Below are 23,840 nucleotides of genomic sequence, written 5' to 3' on the forward strand. Positions count from 1 at the left end.
AAGCTTTCTAGAATTAATAGAAAGGTCCATCCTGGATGATCCCCAGGGGCATAGCATTCTAGGACTCTTAAGAGTTGACTGAATGAAAAAAGGAGTTCGTGTGATCAAGTTACATCATTTCAAGGCATTTGTCGAGAAATCCTCTCACTAAGTTGAGGTATCAGGGAAGCAGGAAATTAGAGCTGAGAGGATGCAGGAAGGGTGAGCCTGAGCCTAGCCCCACAAGTCGGGAAACTGAGGCTTAGAGAGGGGATGTGAACACCCCAGTTCCTGAATGTTCTGCAGGGATGATCAATCACGTCTGCCTCCTGCTAAAGGAGACCTACCCTTACTTGAGAGAACCATCAGGAAGGATCTGTAGCCAGCTGGCAGATTTCTGGGCAGGTCCCAGATTTTATTTGAATGTAGAGCTCTAGTTCCCCAGGGAAACGGCAGGAAAAAAGCAGCAGCTGAGCTCATTGAGAAAAATAAGATTCATGGAAGACCTGCTCCCAGGACCAGCTTCCCGTCCTTCGTCTAGAGATTGTGGACAATCCAGGAAAAACCCATCAGAGAAAATAGGATTCTCCCCTGCTCCAAAGCCCCAGGTGTGGGGAGGACTATTACAACAAGAGACTTTAAGGAACTGGTTTTTGTCTGTTACTCCATGATGTTCTTGCTGGCCCTGGGGTCTGGTCTGCTCCATCCCCCAGGTGGCCTCTTACGAGAACCCACAGGGAAAAACTGACTCTCATGGGTAAATGTGCCCACATATGGGCCACTGGCCTGTTCTTACTCATTGTCACTGTGACAGCTTAAATTGAGGGAACGTCTCTTTGGCCACTAGGAAGCCCAGAGGCAAATGCATGTCACCTCTTAAGTAGGAAAGTGCTCACATATGTCCCAGACGATGACTGAACTTTAATTCCATCTCACTGTCCTCTCCTTGTCCCGCTTCATCTACTTAAAAAAAAAAAAAATCCTATTGTACTCTATAGGTATGTTTCTTTAAGTGCTTTTTCAAAAGCCTTTGGGGAACAAGTCATTGTCATTGAAAGTATTAGTTGCTCAGTCGTGTCTGACTCTTTGTGACCCCATGGAATGCAGCCCACCAGGCTCCTCTGTCCATGGGATTCTCCAGGCAAGAATACTGGAGTGGGTAGCCACTCCCTTCTCCAGGGGATCTTCCCAACCAGGGATTGAACCCAGGTCTCCTGCATTGCTGGCAGATTCTTTACCATCTAAGCCACCAGGGAAACCAAGGTGGCTTCAAGGTGGTTTGGGGGACAAGGCAAGGATAAATAAATACATAAAACATAAAAAAATTAAATCCTCTTAAATAACCATTTGAAAATGCTGACATCCCACCCCATCCCCAACTAAGAGCACATCTGGCTCGCTGCTGGCAGGGCTTCCTCGTGGAGGGCACCATACCCTGCAGGGTCTTCAGATGCTGCAGCCTTCTCTCCTCGTGGTCCTGCATGACCCTCCCAATCTGCTGGTAATATGCCTGCACAAGCCGGCCGATGCCAGGGCTGGTTACGTAGACACTCTCCACGGCTGCCTCCATCAGCGTTCTCTGTGGGCAGGAGGGGAAGGTCTTAGTAGAGGGCACACACAGAGCCAGCTACGGCCAACACAGTCCTGACTCCCATAGTCCACTTACTCCCAAACTTCGCTGGTCCAGAGCAGGTAGAGAGCACCTGGCTGGTTTAAACCAGCATTAATAATCTTATTATTAATGCCAAAGAATGGTCAAACTACTGCACAATTGCACTCATCTCACACACTAGTAAATGCTCAAAATTCTCCAAGCCAGGCTTCCGCAACATGTGAACTGTGAACTTCCAGATGTTCAAGCTGGATTTAGAAAAGGCAGAGGAACCAGAGATCAAATTGCCAACATCCGCTGGATCATGGAAAAAGTAAGAGAGTTCCAGAAAACTATCTATTTCTGCTTTATTGACTATGCCAAAGCCTTTGACTGTGTGGATCACAATAAACTGTGGAAAATTCTGAAAGAGATTGGGAGTACCAGACCACCTGACCTGCCTCTTGAGAAACCTATATGCAGGTCAGGAAGCAACAGTTAGAACTGGACATGGAACAACAGACTGGTTCCATATTGGGAAAGAAGTATGTCGAGGCTGTATATTGTCACCCTGCTTATTTAACTGATATGCAGAGTACATCATGCAAAATGCCAGGCTGAATTAAGTACAAGCCAGAATCAAGATTTCTGGGAGAAATATCAATAACCTGAGATATGCAGATGACACCACCCTTATGGCAGAAAGCAAAGAGGAACTAAACAGACTCTTGAAAAAGTGAAAGAGGAGAGTGAAAAGGCTGGCTTCAAACTCAACATTCAAAAAATGAAGATCATGGCATCTGGTCCCATCACTTCATGGCAGAGATGGGAAACAATGGAAACAGTGACAGACTTTATTTTCTTGGGCTCCAAAATCACTGCAGATGGTGACTGCAGCCATGAAATTAAAAGATGTTTGCTCCTTGGAAGAAAAGCCATGATGAACCTAGACGGCATACTAAAGAGCAGAGACACTGCTTTGCCAACAAAGGTCCTATAGTCAAAGCTATTGTTTTTCCAGTAGTCATGTATGGATGTGAGAGTTGGACCATAAAGAAGGCTAAGTGCCAAAGAATTGATGCTTTTGAATTGTGGTGTTGGAGAAGACTCAGTTAAGAGTCCCTTGGACTGCAAGATCAAACAGTCAACCCTAAAGGAAATCAACCCTGAATGTTCACTGGAAGGACTGATGCTGAAGCTAAAGCTCCAATACTCTGGCCACCTGATGTGAAGAACTGACTCACTGGAAAAGACCCTGATGCTGGGAAGGACTGAAGGCAGGAGAAAGGGATGACAGAGGTTGAGATAGCTGGATGGCATCACCGACTCAACGGACATGAGTTTGAGCAAGCTCCAGGAGATGGTAAAGGACAAGGAAGCCTGGCGTGGTTCCTTGGGGTTGCGGTCCATGGGGTTGCAAAGAATTGCACGTGACTGAGCAACTGAACAACAATATCCCTAAACACATGTTGCTTCTTTCTGCCTGTGGATTTGATCACATTATTTTTGATCACACGTATAATCTGACTCTTCTTCTATACTTCTATAGCATTTACCTCATCTGCACTACTTTTTTTTTTTTTCTTTTGCTGTGCCATGCAGCATGTGGGATCTTCCTGACCAGGGATTGAACCTGTGCCCCCTTAATCACTTAGAACTGGACATGGAACAACAGACTGGTTCCAAATAGGAAAAGGAGTACGTCAAGGCTGTATACTGTCACTCTGCTTATTTAACTTATATGCAGAGTATATCATGAGAAACGCTGGGCTGGAGGAAGCACAAGCTGGAATCAAGATTGCCGAGAGAAATATCAATCACCTCAGATATGCAGATGACACCACCCTTATGGCACAAAGTGAAGAAAAACTAAAAAGCCTCTTGATGAAAGTGAAAGAGGAGAGTGAAAAAGTTGGCTTAAAGCTCAACATTCAGAAAACAAAAATCATGGCATCTGGTCCCATCACTTCATGGGAAATAGATGGGGAAACAGTGGAAACAGTGGCTGACTTTATTTTTTTGAGCTCCAAAATCACTGCAGATGGTGACTGCAGCCATGAAATCAAAAGACACTTACTCCTTGGAAGAAAAGTTATGACCAACCTAGATAGCATATTCAAAAGCAGAGACATTACTTTGCCAACAAAGGTCCGTCTAGTCAAGGCTATGGTTTTTCCAGTGGTCATGTATAGATGCGAGAGTTGGACTATGAAGAAAGCTGAGCGCCGAAGAATTGATGCTTTTGAACTGTGGTGTTGGAGAAGACTCTTGAGAGTCCCTTGGACTGCAAGGAGATCCAACCAGTCCATTCTGAAGGAGATCAGCCCTGGGTGTTCTTTGGAAGGAATGATGCTAAAGCTGAAACTCCAGTACTTTGGCCACCTATGTGAAGAGTTGACTCATTGGAAAAGACTCTGATGCTGGAAGGGATTGGGGGCAGGAGGAGAAGGGGACGACAGAGGATGAGATGGCTGGATGGCATCACTGACTGGATGGATGTGAGTTTGAGTGAACTCCGGGAGATGGTGATGGAAAGGGAGGCCTGGCGTGCTGTGATTCATGGGGTCGCAAAGAGTTGGACATGACTGAGCAACTGAACTGAACTGAACTGAATAATCTTATTTTCCTTGGTCAGGGATGGTCTGACGCTGGGTGTATGACCCAGTCCTGACCAGTGAGATGCAATGTTAGAGAGAGTCTGTTGAGGGCCTCCCTTTTCCCAACATTAAGCAAAGCCTTGGTGAGGGTGATAGACTTTGTGTTTCCCTCTTCTGGCCAGGACACAGCCTGATGTATGGAGCAGCAGCAGCCATTTTGAGACCATGAGGCAACAAAACCAACACCAATAATGATGGATCAGAAAGAGGTTGGTCCTTGGTCACATCATTGATCCTCTGTGCCAGCCTGGAACCACCACATTTCTTGTTATGTGAGATCAGTAACTTCCATTTACTTAAGCACAGATTTCTGTCACTTGCAGTTATACACAGTCCTCAATGACACACCTTTGGACCCAAAGCAGAACAGAGAAGAAATGCTGGGATGCCCTATCACTGGGGACATGGTTGGGCACTTGTAAAGTCATCACCTTTTACCTTATGAGATGATGGGCAAAGGTCAGGTTCGATTCACCATTTCAGCAAACATTTACTGAATGGCTTCAAGCTCTGGGCAAGAAAAAAAATGCCCATTCATTATTGTTGAGTGATTCATTATGTTCGTAGGGCTGAGAAATATACCCTGACGTGCTGGCGTGGATGGAAGCCGTGGAGGTGAGGAGGGCTGCAGCTCGGGATGCAGAGGAGATGAGAGTCCGTCTCCTCACCCCTAAGTCCTGCTCCTCCCTTACTGTGGTCGCTTCTCTCTCCCTCTCCATCCAACATTCACATCTGACTCCACCCCCAAGGACTCTGAGCTCTGGCCTTGCACTTCCAGTCAGGAGCTCCCGCTAACAGCCTTCCTTGGATTTCATTTAGCACATGTAATGCAGAAGATGGGAGAAGGCAATGGCACCCCACTCCAGTACTCTTGCCTGGAAAATCCCATGGACAGAGGAGCCTGGTAGGCTGCAGTCCATGGGGTCGCTAAGAGTTGGACACAACTGAGTGACTTCACTTTCACTTTTCACTTTCCTGCATTGGAGAAGGAAATGGCAACCTGCTCCAGTGTTCTTGCCTGGAGAATCCCAGGGACGGTGGAGCCTGATGGGCTGCCGTCTATGGGGTCCCACAGAGTCGGACACGACTGAGGCAACTTAGCAGCAGCAGCAGCAACGCAGAAGACAGGAAGTCCCTCTTCTTCCCTGTCAAGTCAGCAAACCCACCTGCACTTCACACCTTCTGTCCCTCTAGGCTCCTGCCACAGGGGGGCGGTGTCCACCTCTCTGCATTGCAGCCTTCCTCCCTTCTCCAGGGCCTCCGTCCTGGCCACCTCCCTCTCCTCCTCCCCAGTTTTTCCGGCTGGTGTACCACTCAAGTCAGCAAATACACTTGCTCTAGAATGTCCAATGTTTCAGCCCTCTCTCGATCCCCCTCGGCGCTGCCTGCATCTCAGCTCCCATCCAGCACAACTTGTCAAGTTAGCGTGTCCTCTCCCAGTAGATGATAAGCTCCCTGAAGGCAGGAACACTGCCACCTGGCTCCTCTGTCCCAGCACCTGCCGCAGGGCCCGAGGCCGAGGGGCCCTGTGAACAGAGGTCCAGCAAAGAACATCCTTCCAGACACCGGGCCCACGTTCTTTCTGGTGGGTGTGTGTCTGGTGGGGGTCCGTTATCTAAGCCTGACTCAGAGTCCTTTGGAGAAGCCGAGGAGAAGATATGCCACACGTATGTTTCATTCTGTTTTCACGTAATGACCATTGATTAGGTCAGAGTTGTAAGGTTTTAGGAGAGGGAAGAGACTCTCCCAGCATCACTAGCCCTGAGGTCTGGATGATGAAGTGTGGCAGACACCAAAGATCTGGAACGAGATGGGGTGTTTCAGAATTGAGGGGCCAATCTCTCTGCTGTGCAGGTGAGTGACTTTATGTAAATGAAGGGACTCATGGAAGTGCCCTCGAGGGTCCTGGCACATCCCAGATGGGTCTGCTGCCAGCCCAAATCTAAAACACCTCCCATGGGTACCAGCCACAGACTCTCTCTGCTGAGATCTGCAACACGTGGGGGTCCCCTGCCTTTTCTTACAGCTTGAGGGAGGAGGCAGGAAAGGAGAAGCCAAGCACGTGCTGGTCATTCCAGACATGACCAGCCTCCAGTCCCAGCCACTCACTGAGGCTGGGGGGCTTTAAGCATGTCTTCTGCCCAGTGAAACTCCTCAGTCTTCCCACCTGAACAATGGGAAGAAAAATTATCCTTTCCAGGCAAGGGCTGTGGTAAGAGCCCAGTGAGATGAGGCAGTCAAAGCCCCACCCACCCCTCCACTGACTTAGAAGGGCGATGCCCACGTCACTTCTTACGAAGGTGGTTTTCACTCCTGTGGTTTGTCATAACTCAGTGCAAGGAGACAACCACGGCTTACTCAAGTCAGACTGATGTTAGCAGCAATGGTCAGCCATCAGGGACAACTCCACCAGTGCTCAGGTTCCCACAGAGGTGGCCAAGGGCAGGGAGGGCCTGCCCCTGGGGGAGGGACTTAGGCTCAGACTCTGTTACCTGCCACTGACTCACTGGGAGGCTCTGGCTGAAATGACATTCCTCTCTGGGCTGGTGCAAGGACCGAGCTGGTGCTCAGAAGGACGGGAGACAGGGCTGGGCAGCGGGCAGAAATCCTCACCGCTCCACGGGGCAGGCGTTCCCTCTTACAGCAAGGGGAAAAGGCAGCTCAGAGGCAAAGAGCTCTGCAGGTCTCAAGGCTCCTGGGCAGGCCCAGCTGCTGCTCTGCTCAAATCCCTTCTCTCGTTCACCCCTGACCCCCGCCTCTGGTCCCCTGGGCTCCCTGGGGGCTGGGGCGGCCCCGCACCTTGAAGTCGTCTGTGTCCTTGGCCCGGCTCCTGGAGGCTGTGTTCCGCGCGTGGCCCAGCAGCGCCTGCCCGATGGCGTGCTCCGTGTGCTGCTGCAGGAGCTGCCCGACTTCCTGGGCCTCGGCCAGGAGCTGCTGCTGAAGCTGCAGGCGCGTCTGCTGTGCCTCCTCCTCCAGCCTGCCGGTCTCCTCCAGCACGCGCGCCTCCTGGAAAAGTCGGGCGGGGAGAAGACTGGAGACCCCTGTCGCCTGCATGGATGCTCTGTGCATGTGTGTTAGCCACTCAATCGTGTCTGACTCTTGGCGACCCCATGAACTGTAGCCTGCCAGGCTTCTCTGTCCATGGAATTCTCTAAGCAAGAATACTGGAGTGGGTTGCCATTCCCTGCTCCAGAGGATCTTCCTGAGCCAGGGACTGAACCCTGGTCTCCTGCATCACCTTTACCGTTTGAGCTCCAGGGAAGTCAATGGATGCTCTGGTTAGGACCAAACCAGGAGGTGGGGTTGGCCCTGCCTGGGGTCCCAGAAAGGTTGGAGAAGGGTAGGAGTGGGCACCTCTGGCCTGGCAAAAACTTGTACACAGTGGATGAGCCTGGGGATCTTGACGATCCCTTTGGGCATTTATTGAGCACCAACAGTGTGCCCAGTGCCATCCATGGCTCTTTACATGTACAAGAACTTACTTGATCACCCCAAACACTTTGAGACCTGATCACTAGGAGTGATGAGGACACAGAGGAGCAGAGACGCTGAGCAACTTTCTAAAAGTCACACAGCAGAGAGGTTCTTCAGTCACATCTGAGTCTGAGAGTAGTCTGGGACATCATGGAAGCCAATATAGGGGCCGTGAGAAGTCCGTCTCTTGAAGGAATAGGGGTTGGAGAAGGAGGCTGGGGAGTCGGAGGTAGGGCAGGAAGTGCTGCCTGCTTCCCACCAAGTCCTCCAGGGCCAAGAAAAAGAGACGGTGAGCTTGTCCCTCACTCATAGGTCAGAAAACATCAGCTGCTCATACAGCTCAATAGCAGTCCTGGAGTCAGCCTGTCTGGGTTTAAATCCCAGCCCTGCAATTTACAGTCTTTCTTTAGATTTGTGAAGACCTTAAAAGAGACCACAGAGCCCTCTTCTCTCAACCCCTGATGATGACTGCACCTATCTGTGTTCTGACTTCTTATGCAACTTTAGTATAATTGTCATTATCATATACACTGCAAGCTTTGGGCATACTGGATGCCCTCAGCAGGGGTACCTATTGTGCCATTGTCCCCACCCACAACAATATGGGAGCAGGGTTGATTTTTTTTAATTTATTTATTTACTTGGGGGCTTCCCTGATGGCTCAGTGGGTAAAGAACCTGCCTGCAATGCGGGAGACATAGGAGAGTGGGTTCGATCCCTGGGTCAGGAAGATTCCCTGGAGGAGGAAAATGGCAACCCACTGCAGTATTCTTGCCTGAAAAATCCCATGGACAGAGAAGCCTGGTGGGCCACAGTCTAAGGGGTCACAAAGAGTCGGACATGACTAAGCAACTAAGCACTCATTTAATTATTTGGCTGTACCAGGTCCCAACTGTGGCACACAGGAGCCTCAATTTTCATTGCAGCTTGCAGGATATTTTTAGCTGAGGCACGCAAGATCTTTGGTTTTTTCTCTCAGTTGCAGCATGCAAACTCTTACTTGCAGCATGTGGGATCTGGTTCCCCGACCAGGGATTGAACCTAGGCCCCTGCTGCACTGGGAGCAAGGAATCTTAGCCAGAGAAGTCCCCAGGATTGGGGCTTTGACTAAACCAGACTGGAACCTGGAAGCCAAGGAAGCGGTACTCCTGCTCTGGGTGGGGCAGGGCCTGAGGCATGGTCTTACCAAGGCTCTGAGCAGTTGCCACTGGTGCTCGTCCAGACACTGGGAGGAGCCCTGCTCCAGGGCGTGTTGCTCCCGCAGCTCCTGGAGAAGGCTTTTCTTCCCGGACAGCCTCATCTGGGCCAGGGTGGTGATGGCACTGCCGCGGAGAGCCAGCCTCCGGAGAGCCGAACGCAGGAGCAGTCCGTGCCCCTGCAGGATGCACTGAGTGGACCTTTGGAGACAGTGGGGAGGAGGTTGGGGGGCGGTGAGTGTTCCTGGTGTCAGTGTGGTGCTTAATTTTATGTGTGAGCTTGGCTGGGCCATGGGCTGAATGGACAGCTGATCCAATATCATTCTGAGAGCTGCTGTGAGGGTGTTTCTGGATGAGATTAATATTTGAATAAATGAGTAAAGCAGATGGTTCTCCCTAAAGTGGGTGGGCCTTGTCCAATCAGTTGAAGGTGTGAAGAGACGAAAAGGCCCACTTAACCACAAGTAAGGGGTAACTCCTCCTGCCTGACTGCCTTGAGTGGGACATGGTTTTCCTTTGTACTTCCTTCTCTTTGTACTTAAACTGGAACATTGGCTTTTCCTGGGTCTTGGTACTGCTGACCTTCAAACTGGACATCACACCATTAGCCCCTGAGTTCTCAGGCCTTTGAACTTGGGACTGAAATTACATATTGGTTCTCCTGAGTCTCCAGCTTGCCTACCGTGGATCCTGTGACTTCTCAACTTCTCTATATCTGTACCTATGCATGCATGCTAAGTTGCTTCCGTTGTGTCTGACCCTTTGCAACTCTATGGACGGTGGCCCTCCAGGCTCCTGTGTCCATTGGATTCTGCAGGCAAGAATACTAGAGGGGGTTGCCACACCCTCCTCCAGGGGATCTTCCCGACCTAGGGACTGAACTCGTGCCTCCTATGTCTCCTGTATTGGCAGGGAAGCTCTTTACCACTAGCGCCACCTGGGAAGCCCACCTGGGAAGCCCACCTATATCTTTACCTATATCACCTATACTATGTCTTCTATTGGTTCTGTTTGGAGAATCCTGACTAATACACTGACCCACTAAGAAACACCCCAAACAGTCATGCCCCACAGGGAAGCTTTCCAGAAGCAACAGGTTAAAATTATCCCATCTTCTGCTGCCCATCCTTTTAGATGTGGGTGCACACTCGAGTTATAGTCAGTCATCTGTCCTTTGATTAACCTTTTTAACTTGATCACATTCTGCCTCAAGTTTCAGATGCATATATACAGTTACCTTCAGTACGTATCCACTCAAATTTCTTACATGACTCTCAAAATTAACACATTCAGAACTGAAGTCATGAACTATTTTTGAGTTCCTATCTCAATGAGTTAAGTAGGAAACTGGTTTAGAGAGGCTCAACATTTGGTTTTCTAACTTGAGGTATTTTCTTACAGCCTGAAAAGTTGAACAGAAAACTGTCAGTCAGTTTACCAAGGAGGAGAGAACCAGCAAACACTCCTAAGAATAAGGAATCACCCCTCGTAAAGACCTAATTTTGAATCAGCTAAATTCACCCATGGAGTGGTTGATCTGCCACTGTCTGAAATCCCTGCTGGAAGTAAGATAAATCCTGTCTGGAGGAAGATCCCATCATTCAAAGTCCTAAGTTATTACTATGATTTTTTAATAACACTGTCTAGCATTCAATAAAAATAACCAGACTTGCAAACACATAAGAACTGACCAAAAATAAAGGAAAAAAAAAAAACAACAGACAACAGAAACATACCCACAAGATACTGGATATTAAAATAGTCAGCTATAATGAATATGTTCAGGAAATTAAATGATAAGATGAATCTGAGCAGATAACTGGAAACTATGACAAAAATAAAGTGGAAATTCTAGAACTAAAAACACAGTAACCAGCATTAAGAATTCAGCAGATGGATTGAACAGCAGATAAGACACACCTGAGGAGAGTGTGAAGGGGAAGAGAGTCAAAACAAGTTATCTAGACTGAACTACAAGGAACAAAAATATAGAATAGCATGTAAGAGACAAATAACCTAAGGTAAAAAAATCTAATAGACATTAAATTGCATTCCCAGGAACAGTAGGAAGAGAATAAGCAGAAGGAATATTTAAAGAGATAAAGATTCAGAATTTTAAAAAACTGATTAATGATAGCAAATTACAGATTCAAGAATCACTACAGATTTAGTAAAAACAAACAGGAAATGCACAAAAACCCACATCCATGTTTAGGCATATTATAATAAACTGATGAAAACCAAAGAACAAAAGAAAATCTTAAAAGCAATCAGAAACAACTGAAATCAGAAACAAAAGATTTCTTTAAAAGAATTTAAAAGACAGCTAAACCAGGATTTTACACCCAATGAAAACATCCCTCAAAAGTGAAGACAGACATTTTCAGACAAACAAAATCTAAGAAAATTTGTCAGTAGCAAATCTAAAATAAACAGAATCTTCATGCAAAGAGAAATACTCCTAGGTGGACACTTAAAGATGCAGGAAAGAATCAAGAGCATCATAAAGTGTAAATCTAAATGAATATTGACTGCACAAACCAAAAACAGTATCTTGTGGAGCTGCAAATGTACAAAGAAAGTGAAAGTGAAAGTCTCTCACTCATGTTCAACTTTTTGCAGCCCCATGGACTGCAGTTCATGGAATTCTCTAGGCTGGAATACTGGAGTGGGTAACCTTTCCCTTCTCCAGGGGATCTTCCTAACGCACGGGTCAAACCCAGGTCTCCTGCATTGCAGGCAGATTCTTTATGTAAAATGCCCAATAAGTAAAGCATTTTTCCTCTGTGAGAGAGAAATGAATGGAAATAAAGCATTCTACTGTCTTGAAAGAAGGAACATATTAATGTATGCTATATTTTGGCACACAAAGGATGCAATTCAAAATCTCTGAATCATTAAAATCACAGTAAAAGAATATATAACTAATAAGCTAAATTATTAGTATATAACATATATACTATATATTACTATGTATAGTATATATATACTATATATTATATATATATATACTATATATTATATATATATATACTATATATTATCTATATACTATATATATAACACATAACTAATAACTAAATTAGAGAGAGAAAACAGAAAATAATAAAACACCTAAACCAAAAGAAGGTAAGAGAGGAGAGGAAAAGGAACATAGAGCAGATTGGAAAAACATAAAACAAACAGAAAGGAGATAGATTAAAAATTCAAATATATTACCATAAAGTTTTACATTAAATATAAATGGACTAAATATTGGTACTATTAAAAAATATAGTTTTTGAGACTAGATAAATCTTCCAATTGCTCACTACTGTCCTTAACTTGCTCACCAGATTCTCCCTACTTGTTTCCATCTCCTGATACCTCCTTTGTATTATCTAACAATACAGCTATCCACATGCTTCTTGATATATACACAAAATAATTTCCTGGAAAAGACTGGGCAACTAGAAAATTAGCTATATCTAAATAATTTTTCTTATGTAAAATAAAGAAAAAGAAATATTTTTCAGGAAGCTGAAAAAGTGATACCACATTAATAAGTATATAAAGAATATTTTAAAATATAAAATTTGTTAATAAATGGGGAATGACTGAAAATGGGCACAAGTGGTCTTTTTTGGAGTGGTGGAAGTGTTTTACAATTGGATCATGGTGATGGGTGCAGAACTCTTAAAATTAACTAAAAATCATTGAATTGTACTCTTAAAAATAATGTATGCAAACTATACCTCACAAAAGGTGTTTTAAAAGTTTCTATGAAAGACAACTCTATGAAGTAGGTATTGTTAGCCCCATTTTATGGATGAGAAAATGTGCCCACACCTGTGCCCACACCAGGTCTGACTTCAACCTTTCATACATGGCACTCTGCTATCACTGTGTTTCATATTTATGTTCACAATTTGGTTGTTCTCCAAACCACACTGTAAGGGAACCCAGGGGGTGGGAATTAACTTACAGATGAGGACACGGAGGCTAGCGTGAGTATCACACTGGACAGGAGGCCCCCAAGCCTACACGAAGTTGTACTCACTCTTCACTGAGGCTGCCGAGCTGGGCCAGGACTCGGTGGATGATGTTCTCATGGTCATCCCTCAGGTGTGCCTGCAGCAGAGTGGACAGTGCGTCCTCCTCCATCCACACCTAAAGCCCACAGCAGAGGGACAGGGGTCGAGCTCAAGTTCATTTCATCCATCATTGCTTTGTCGGAGCATACTTTTTGTTTCTTATTTTTAAAAATCCCTTTCTCTTTTGATTTAATTATTTTTCTCCTATGTGCTAAGTCACTTCAGGCATGTCTGACTCTGTGTAACCCCAAGGGCTGTAGCCCACCAGGTTCCTCTGTCCATGAAGTTTTCCAGGCAAGAATACTGGAGTGAGTTGTCATTTCCTACTCCAGGAATTGTCCCAGCACCGTTTCTTATATAATTTATCTTCTTATGACTGGCCTGTCATGACATTTTGTCTGACATAGTTTCCATATGCACATGAATCTCGTTCCAGGCTCTTTATTTAATTCTGCGGGTCTGTCTGTACCAAGACATCACACTTGAAGTTCTGCAATTTATAACAAGAGTTCATAGCTGCTAGAGCACGTCTCCCCATATTCTTTTGTACAAAACTGTCTTGCTATTCTTGGTTCCTTTTCTTCACATATGAATTTTAGGGTCTGTATATCAAGTTTGGGAAACAGCTTTTTGGGGATTCATTTTGTAATTAGATTGAATTCATAGACTTATTTGTAGAAATTGAATTTTCCTATCCAAGAACAAAGCCTTTTTCTCAATTCTTTAATTCCCTTCAAAAACATTTTATAAACTTCTCCACTGGACTGTGTCAGTCACTCAGTTATGTCTGACTCTTTGCGACCCCATGAACTGTAGTCCGCCAGGCTTCTCTGTCCATGGAATTATCCAGGCAAGAATACTGGAGTGGATTGCCATTCCCTTCTCCAGAGGAACTTCCCAACCCAGGTATTGAACCCTGGTCTCCTGCTTCGCAGGCACATTCTTTACCATTTGAGCTACAGGGAAGTCTTCTCCATTAAGCTCTTATAAACACTGGTCAGATTTATTTTTAGGCACCCTGTAGTTTTTATTCTAAAGGGGATCTTTATGATCTCACTACTGTTCTCTTCTACTGCTTTGGAAGTTACTTATTCTATTTCTATTCTATCTACATTTAGAAATTTTAACATATATTCCTGATTTCACAAATCCAAAGTTAATCAACATTTCTTTTACCATAGGATTCATGACTGTCAGCACTTCTGAAAATTTCTTATCCATTATCAGCTTCAATATTATCTCTCTTTCATTCTCTCCATTCTCTCCTAGAATTTCTGGAGCACTAAGGAAGTCCCCCTAGGACTTTCACATTCTATTCCCATGCCTCCTGCTGCTGCTAAGTCACTTCAGTCGTGTCCGACTCTGTGTGACCCCATAGACAGCAGCCCACCAGGCTCCCCCGTCCCTGGGATTCTCCAGGCAAGAACACTGGAGTGGGTTGCCATTTCCTTCTCCAATGAATGAAAGTGAAAAGTGAAAGTGAAGTCGCTCAGTTGTGTCTGACTCTTAGCGACCCCATGGACTACAGCCTACCAGGCTCCTCCATCCATGGGATTTTCCAGGCCAAGAGTACTGGAGTGGCGTGCCATTGCCTTCTCTGCCCATGCCTCCTAACCTCTCATATTTTCCATCTCTTTAGCCCTCCATGTCATATTCTGAACTACTTTCTCACCTTTATCTCCTAGTTCACACATTGTGTCTTCAACAATACTGAATTCGATATTTAACTCATCCATTAAATTTCTGTCTTCATGATTACAATTTTCATTCACAAAAGCATGTAGTTTTTAAATGTCATCTTTTTATATCATGTCTTGTTTTTATGCTAGTAATTCCTCTTGTTTTTTTTTCTTATTGTTTCAAACATACTTCCTTTATAAGTGCTCTCTAATAGTCTCTTCATCTGGATTTCCTGGCGCTTGTGGTCTAAACTTGGTGCTTGCTGTATGTGCTGGCTCTCACTTATGGCAGATTGTCCCCTGTGTGTTTCGTAATTCTGGATGTTAGCTCATCTTCAGTGTGGCTTTGTCTGTGAAAACCTTGTGAGGTCCAAGGCCACACAAGTGATGCTCTAAAGAATAGCAGAAACTCAGATCTAAGTCTGTCTGTCTCCAAGGCTCAAATATTTCCTAGGTCCACCATGCACCTCCCTAGCTCACTCACATCACCAGGAAACACAAGCACTTAGAAACATGCAGCTAGCCTGTGTTACACCAAGGGCTCTGTCTTTAAGGTGAGACTCTTTCACTTCCCCTACATCTGGAGTGTTTTTCTGGAGATGGCCATGCTGCATGCAGAACAGAGACAAAGCACAGAGGCTTCTCTGGTGACTCAGCCTGCAGTGCAGGAGACCTGGGTTCGATCCGTGGGTCAGGAAGATCCACTGGAGAAGGAAATGGCAACCCACTCCAGTGTTCTTGCCTGGAGAATCCCATGGGCAGAGAAGCCTGGCAGGATACAGTCCATGGGGTCGCAAAGAGTCAACCATGACTGAGCGACTAACACTTTCACATAGGCTTTGAATGTGAGTAAGCAGCTTAGGCTTCAGTTCTCTGGGCCTCGTAATTTAAAACACTTATACTTAATCACACAAAATCACACTGCGTTACCCAGAATTGTTTGTTAAAGCCAGTCTCTGATGTGTTTTGTGAGAACTCTACAATAACCTGTCAAAGTGCTTCGTAAACCAGAACACTCTAGAAAATTCAACACAGTCTAGATTCCCTAAAAAATATATTAACATTGTCACTAAAGTACATGGGGGTCTTTGATGTGCATTTAGAGAAGACAGATAAAGCTAGTAACAGGATCCAAAGATGGCCAAGAGTACACAGATCATCCAAGCAGACGGTGCCCAAAGTGGTCACACCATTTCTTTAATATTGTTGAAGGCAAGTTCATAAATGTTTGAATTTAGAAGCAAAGAGCTGCTTCCCTGGGCTAGAGTGTTAAACCTGTTAAGTGCTACTGGGTCATTTGTGGTTTCCAATATGGTTACTGTTGTTTCAAAGTTTCATCTACTAAGGAGAGAAAGGGAAAAGGAACCAACAGTCAGCACATGCCTGGTACGTGTTGGGGGTTTTGGAACATTTTCCTATAAAGGAAAAGAAAGAAAGTGAAGCTGCTCAGTCGTGTCTGACTCTTTGCAACTCCATGGACTGTAGCCCATCAGGCTCCTCTATCCACGGGATTTTCCAGGCAAGAATACTGGAGTGAGTTGCCATTTCCTTCTCCAAGGGATCTTCTCAACCCAGGGCTCGAACCCAAGTCTCCCATACTGCAGCCAGACTCTTTACCATCTGAGCCACCAGGGAAGCCCTCCTATAAAGGAGGTGGGTTTATAAGTGAGCCAGGAGGTGAAGTCACTGGTGTGCTACGGGGAGGGAGGCACTGCAGGTTTAAAAGCACAGTCAGAGAGGGTCTTGGGGTGAAGGCGGCATGGGAGAAAGTCCTTAAGCAGGACAAATGAGTCAGGAACGCTGGGGAGCTAGAGGCATGCAAGGATACCAGGGAGGCTAGGGTGGAGTGAGAGGGGAGACAGGGAGGAGAGAGAGGGAGGAGGTCAGCTCCTGACACATGGGGCTGTGCAGGGCAAAATAAGGACTCTGGTTTTTACGCTGCATGAAATGAGCGGAGAAATGAATTGATGTGACATAGTATCTTTTATCAAGTCTAATGTGCCAGTGGTTATGAAATGCAGTTATTTTAGGTCCCATGCAGAGAGAAAAATCACTGCCAAGTAAATTAAGAAGATCTCGGTTTTAGAGATGTTAAAATGTGAGTAAATCTGCATCTTAAAAATGAATGGGATATATGTTCCTTCTGGAGCAGGGAGGGGTCAAGATGGCAGAATAGGAAGACACTGAGCTCACCTCCTCCCACTGGCACATCGAAGTTACAACTATTCACAGAGCACCTATTGATGAGAATGACCTGAAGAGCAGCAGAAAAAAGTCTACAACCAATTGTATAAAGATGAATGGGAAGTTCCTGTACAGCACACGGAGCTCAGCTGTGATGACCTAGAGGGGTGGAATGGGGAGGGGGGTGGAAGGCTCAAAGGGAGGAGATATATGAATACCTGTATGGCTGATTCACATTATCGTACAGCAGAAACTAAGACAGCATTGTAATGCAGTTATATTCCAATTGAAAAATTGCCAGATTAAAAAAAAGAAGAAACCACAATGAGAAGGGTCAAAAGGATCGGGTCAGCGTATACTCACGTCCCATAATTACAGGTGGGGGACCCCCAAATGGGAGGATAATTACTATTGCATTGGTTCTCCCCACACAGTGAGGGGTCCAAAGCTCCCCAGCCCAGGGGTCCTGAACTACGAAGATGAACCCTAAGAACGTTTGGCTTTGAAGATCTGCAGGGCTTATATTCGGGAGAGCCAAATGATCATGGGAAACAGATCCATCCTCAAAGGCTGCACACAAAATCTCACAAGGTCCAGGATCCAGGGCAGAAGTAGTCATTTGAAAGAACCCTGGGTCAGATCCACCTGTTGATATTAAAGAGCCTGCCAGAGAGGCAGGAGGCAACTAGAGCTCCATCTGGGGACAGAAACACGGGTGCAGCCATTTGGGGGAGCTCTTTCTACCTCGAAAGCGGTGAAGAATTTGTCTGCAATGCAGGAGACCCAGGTTCGTGGAGAAGGAAATGGCAACTCACTCCAGGATTCTTGCCTGGAGAATCTCACGGATGGAGGAGCCCAGTAGGCTACAGTCCATGGGGTTGCAGAGAGTCAGACACGACTGAGCAACTAACACTTTCTACCATGAGGACACGTGCTTAGAAGCACTCTTTCTGAATCCCCACTCTGGCTTATTAGCACAGGGGTCCAGCCTCGCCCACCAGCCTGTCAGCACCAGTGCTGGGGCACCTCAGGTGAAGCAGCTGGCCAGGCAAGGACACAAGCCCTCCCACCAGCAAGCCAACTGCCTTAGGACCCGTAGAGCCTCCAGCTGGCCCAGGACCTGACCCTGCCCACCAACCGGTGGCCCCGTACTAGCTGCTAGACCAGCCTCACTCACCAGTAGTCTTAGTAATATTTTTTGGATATGTCTCCTCAGGGGGCTTCCCAGGTGGCTCAGTGTTAAAGAATCTATCTCTCAACCAGGAGACTTGGGTTCAATCCCTGGGTTGGGACGATCTCCTGGAGGAGGAAATGGCAACCCAGTCTAGTATACTTGCTTGGAAAATTCCACAGACAGAGAAGCCTGGGAGACTATGGTCCATGGGGTCGCAAAGGGTCAGACATGACTGAGCATGACCACCCACTCATGTCTCCTCAGGCAAAGGAAATGAAAGCAAAAATGAGCAAATGGGACTAAATGAAACTAAAAAGATTTTGCACACTGAAGGAAACTATCAACAAAATGGAAAGGCTGCCCACTGAATGGGAGGTATTTGCAAATGATGCGCCCCACAGCAACAATTACCTTAGGTCCACCTGCACAATCAGGATAATCTCCCCGTTTCAAGGTTCTTAACTTACTTCCCATCTGCAAAGTCCCTTTGCCATATAAAGTAACATTCATAGCTTTTGGGAATTAGGATGAGGAAATCTTTGAGGGGATGTCCCAGCAGACTGAAGAGAAGCCTACACACCTGCATTAGAATGGATCACACTTTGAGGACCACTAGGTTAGGGGCGGCGGCCGAGAGGAGCAACCCCACGTTCAAGGAGCAGTGGCTGTGCAGGCACAGGAGGGCTGAGAGGAGCTACTCCACATTCAAGGTCAAGAAGGGGGACCTCAGGAGCAGTGGCTGCGCTTGGCTAGAGCAGCCGTGAAGAGATACCCCACATCCAATGTAAGAGAAACCCAAGTAACATGGAGAGGGCATCAGAGGGCATCAGAGGGAAGACACACTGAAACCATAATCACAGAAAATTAGCCAATCTGGTCACATGGACCACAGCCTTGTCTAACTCAGTGAAGCTAAGCCATGCCGTGTGGGGCCACCCAACATGGATAGGTCATGGTGGAGAGGTCTGACAGAATGTGGTCCACTGGAGAAGGGAATGGCAAACCACTTCAGTATTCTTGCCTTGAGAACCCCATGAACAGTATGAAAAGGCAAAATGATAGGATACTGAAACAGGAACTCCCCAGGTCGGTAGGTGCCAAATATGCCACTGGAGATCAGTGGAGAAATAACTCCAGAAAGAATGAAGGGATGGAGCCAAAGCAAGAACAATACCCAGTTGTGGATGTGACTGGTGATAGAAGCAAGATCTGATACTGTAAAGAGCAATATTGCATAGGAACCTGGAATGTTAGGTCCATGAATCAAGGGAAATTGGAAGTGGTCAAACAGGAGATGGCAAGAGTGAACGTCGACATTCTAGGGATCAGCGAACTAAAATGGACTGGAATGGGTGAACTTAACTCAGATGACCATTATATCCACTACTGTGGGCAGGAATCCCTCAGAAGAAATGGAGTAGCCATCATGGTCAACAAAAGAGTCTGAAATGCAGTACTTGGATGCAATCTCAAAAACAACAGAATGATCTCTGTTCATTTCCAAGGCAAACCATTCAATATCATAGTAATCCAAGCCTATGCCCCAACCAGTAATGCTGAAGAAGCTGAAATTGAATGGTTCTGTGAAGACCTACAATACCTTTTAGAACTAACACCCAAAAAAGATGTCCTTTTCATTATAGGGGACTGGAATGCAAAAGTAGGAAGTCAAGAAACACCTGGAGTAACAGGCAAATTTGGCCTTGGAATACGGAATGAAGCAGGGCAAAGGCTAATAGAGTTTTGCTAAGAGAACGCACTGGTCATAGCAAACACCCTCTTCCAACAACACAAGAGAAGACTCTACACATGGACATCACCAGATGGTCAACACCGAAATCAGATTGATTATATTCTTTGCAGCCAAAGATGGAGAAGCTCTATACAGTCAACAAAAACAAGACTGGAAGCTGACTGTGGCTCAGATCATGAACTCCTTATTGCCAAATTCAAACTTAAATTGAAGAAAGTAGGGAAAACCACTAGACCATTCAGGTATGACCTAAATCAAATCCCTTATGATTATACAGTGGAAGTGAGAAATAGATTTAGGGGACTAGATCTGATAGACAGAGTACCTGATGAACTATGGAATGAGGTTTGTGACATTGTACAGGAGACAGGGATCAAGACCATCCCCATGAAAAAGAAATGCAAAAAAGCAAAATGGCTGTCTGGGGAGGCCTTACAAATAGCTGTGAGAAGAAGAGAAGTGAAAAGCAAAGGAGAAAAGGAAAGATATCCATTTGAATGCAGAGGTCCAAAGAATAGCAAGGAGAGATAATAAAGCCTTCCTCAGCAATTAATGCAAAGAAATAGAGGAAAACAACAGAATGGGAAAGACTAGAGATCTCTTCAAGAAAATTAGAGACACCAAGAGAACATTTCATGCAAAGATGGGCTCGATAAAGGACAGAAATGGTATGGACCTAACAGAAGCAGAAGATATTAAGAAGAGGTGGCAAGAATACACAGAAGAACTGTACAAAAAAGATCTTCAGGACCCAGATAATCATAATGGTGTGATGACTCACCTGGAGCCAGACATCCTGGAATGTGAAGTCAAGTGGGCCTTAGAAAGCATTACTACAAACAAAACTAGTGGAGGTGATGGAATTCCAGTTGAGCTATTTCAAATCCTGAAAGATGATGCTATGAAAGTGCTGCACTCAATATGCCAGCAAATTTGGAGAACTCAGCAGTGGCCACAGGACTGGAAAAAATCAGTTTTCATTCCAATCCCAAAGAAAGACAATGCCAAAGAATGCTCAAACTACTGCACAATTGCACTCATCTCACACGCTAGTAAAGTAATGCTCAAAATTCTCCAAGCCAGGCTTCAGCAATACATGAACTGTGAACTTCCAGATGTTCAAGCTGGTTTTAGAAAAGGCAGAGGAACCAGAGATCAAATTGCCAACATCTGCTGGGTCATGGAAAAAGCAAGAGACTTCCAGAAAAACATCTATTTCTGCTTTATTGACTATGCCAAAGCCTTTGACTGTGTGGATCACAATAAACTGTGGACAATTCTGAAAGAGACGGGCATACCAGATCATCTGACCTGCCTCTTGAGAAACCTATATGCAGGTCAGGAAGCAACAGTTAGAACTGGACATGGAAAAACAGACTGGTTCCAAACAGGAAAAGGAGTACATCAAGGCTGTATATTGTCACCCTGTTTATTTAACTTCTATGCAGAGTACATCATGAGAAACGCTGGGCTGGAAGAAGCACAAGCTGGAATCAAGATTGCAGGGAGAAATATCAATAACCTCAGATATACAGATGATACTACCCTTATGGCAGAAAGTGAAGAGGAACTAAAAAGCCTCTTGATGAATGTGAAAGAGGAGAGTGAAAAAGTTGGCTTAAAGCTCAACATTCAGAAAACGAAGATCATGGCATCCGGTCCCATCACTTCATGGGAAATAGATGGGGAAACAGTGGAAACAGTGGCCAACTTTATTTTTTTGGGCTCCAAATTCACTGCAGGTGGTGACTGCAGCCATGAAATAAAAAGACATTTACTCCTTGGAAGGAAAGTTATGACCAACCTAGACAGCATATTCAAAAGCAGAGACATTACTTTGCCAACAAAGGTCCATCTAGTCAAGGCTATGGTTTTTCCTGTGGTCATGTATGGATGTGAGAGTTGGACTGTGAAGAAATCTGAGTGCCGAAGAATTGATGCTTTTGAACTGTGGCGTTGGAGAAGACTCTTGAGAGTCCCTTGGACTGCAAGGAGATCCAACCAATTCATCTTAAAGGAGACCAGTCCTGGGTGTTCATTGTAAGGACTGATGCTGAGGCTGAAACTCCAAAACTTTGGCCACCTCATGTGAAAAGTTGACTCATTGGAAAAGACCCTGATGCTGGGGAAAGACCCTGACTGGGGGCAGGAGGAGAAGGGGACGACAGAGGATGAGATGGCTGGATGGCAATACCGACTCGATGGACGTGAGTTTGGGTGAACTCCGGGAGTTGGTGATGGACAGGGAGGCCTGGCGTGCTGCGATTCATGGGGTCGCAAAGAGTCGGACACGACTGAGCAACTGAACTGAACTGAACTGATTCTACATCCTATTCCAATTGTGTAACTAACAAAATCCACAATATTTAACAATTTCCCTGAGCAATGGGGTATGAAATCACCAAGATCTTTTACCTAGGTAAATAGGTGGAAAATCAATTTTATAGTCTGGGTGTGTGTTTGATTTTCCATGAAGAGTTTTGTCGGTCCTTTTCTTCTCATGACTAAATATTCATCTCGACCACAGAAAGTTCATCTCTTATTTTCATCATCAACAAGGAAATATGGAAAGCAGGAGAGAATATGGATCCCTAAATATCTTATGGTAATTTAAGGCAATTAGACAATCAATCAGTAAATTAATTTTGACATACACACTTTGAGAAAGCAGTCTTGGGTCATACTTATTTAATCAGTTGATGAGGTCATTAACCCTCCTGTTTGCTTCTTGCATGCAAAACTCCTCTCAAAATACTTCCGCACAAGCACAGGAAATTTCACATATGTGCATATGCTCACAAAGTACATGAATAAAAAATAAAACCCAGAATCTAGGTACTGTCTGATATCTACTTAAAATAAAAGACTCATAACTGGAGGTTTTTGGATGAATCATGAGCCTTTGCCTAATAATTTATCAGAACTGAAATTCTGGATTTTTTTCAATATCAATGTTATAAAGTGATTAAACAGATATAGTGCAAAGGGTTTTAGCCTGCATTTGCCTGTGTTATCTTGCAGCAACCACGTAGGGTATTTTGATCCGTATTTTTCACATGAAAGCTGAGATTCAGAGAAATTCAGTAAGTTGCACAAAATCACAGAGTTGTGGGAGGTCAGCTAACTGGCTAAAGTTACTCAGGCCATTAATGCCATTGCTGTTGTTTAGTCGCTAAGTCACGTCCAACTCTTTTGTGACCCCATGGACTGTAGCCCGCCAGGCTCCTCTGTCCGTGGGATTCTCCAGGCAAGAATACTGGAGTGGGTTGCCATTTCCTTCTCCAGGGGATCTTCCTGACCCAGGGACTGAACCTGCATCTCCTGTGTTGGCAGGCGGATTTCTTTACCACTGAGCCACCAGGGAAGCCCATTAATGGGGTTGTGTGCATTCGTGCCAAGTCGCTTCAGTCGTGTTTGACTCTTTCAGACCGTATGGACCATAGCCCGCCAAGTTCCTCTGTCTCTAGGCAAGATTGCTGGAGTGAGTTGCTATGCCCTTCTCCAGGGAACCTTCCCGACCCAGGGATCGAATCCATTTCTCCAGCACCTCCTTCATCGGCAGGTGGATTCTCTACCACTGAGCCACCAGGGGAGCCCATTAATGGGGCTACTCTGCTACAAATGCAGGCATTCAGCTTCCAAGGTTAGAAGACTGTCTGCAAACCACAATCGTCCTTAAAAGGCCTGACCCCCTACTTGGGGAGCCAACATCAGAGGCACTTTAGATTCATCTGGTGAGCTTTCCAAACCACTGAGGCCCAGGTTTCCCCGTTTCCCCAGAGATGGCAAATGATATGGCCTGGGATCCGGGATTGGTATGAATTGGAGGAATTCAGCTTCTTGTACATCCCCTGGTGATCCTGTGCCAATTTCCAAAGCTGCATATTATCCCTGGAAATGCAGCGAAGTTTTCTCCCAGCTAGTGGGTTTTGAATAAGGAAGTTAAGAAAATCAGGGCTACTGCCCTTTAGGACCTACCAGCCACATATGCAGGAGACGACTACTGGTCATAGGACAACAGATGAAGCTGATGGCAGACTGAAATTTATTAGAAGGAGATCTAATTAACTGGACAGGCAG

General features: G+C 45.5%; 1 protein-coding gene across 4 annotated transcripts in view; it reads right to left on the reverse strand.

Moving 5' to 3' along the window:
- EVC (EvC ciliary complex subunit 1) overlaps nucleotides 1-23,840 on the reverse strand; it is a 99,569-nt gene that overhangs the window by 12,543 nt on the left and 63,186 nt on the right. For all 4 annotated transcript variants that reach the window (XM_061420786.1, XM_061420784.1, XM_061420783.1 and 1 more), the window contains exons 13-16: nucleotides 12,937-13,046; nucleotides 8,888-9,098; nucleotides 7,027-7,233; nucleotides 1,414-1,558 (exon numbers count right to left, since the gene is read on the reverse strand). In XM_061420786.1, coding sequence (XP_061276770.1) covers nucleotides 1,414-1,558; nucleotides 7,027-7,233; nucleotides 8,888-9,098; nucleotides 12,937-13,046 — 673 coding nt within the window. The remainder of the gene's footprint in view (nucleotides 1-1,413; nucleotides 1,559-7,026; nucleotides 7,234-8,887; nucleotides 9,099-12,936; nucleotides 13,047-23,840) is intronic.

This window comes from Bos javanicus, chromosome 6 (genome assembly GCF_032452875.1).
Source record: "Bos javanicus breed banteng chromosome 6, ARS-OSU_banteng_1.0, whole genome shotgun sequence".
NCBI lineage: Eukaryota > Metazoa > Chordata > Mammalia > Artiodactyla > Bovidae > Bos > Bos javanicus.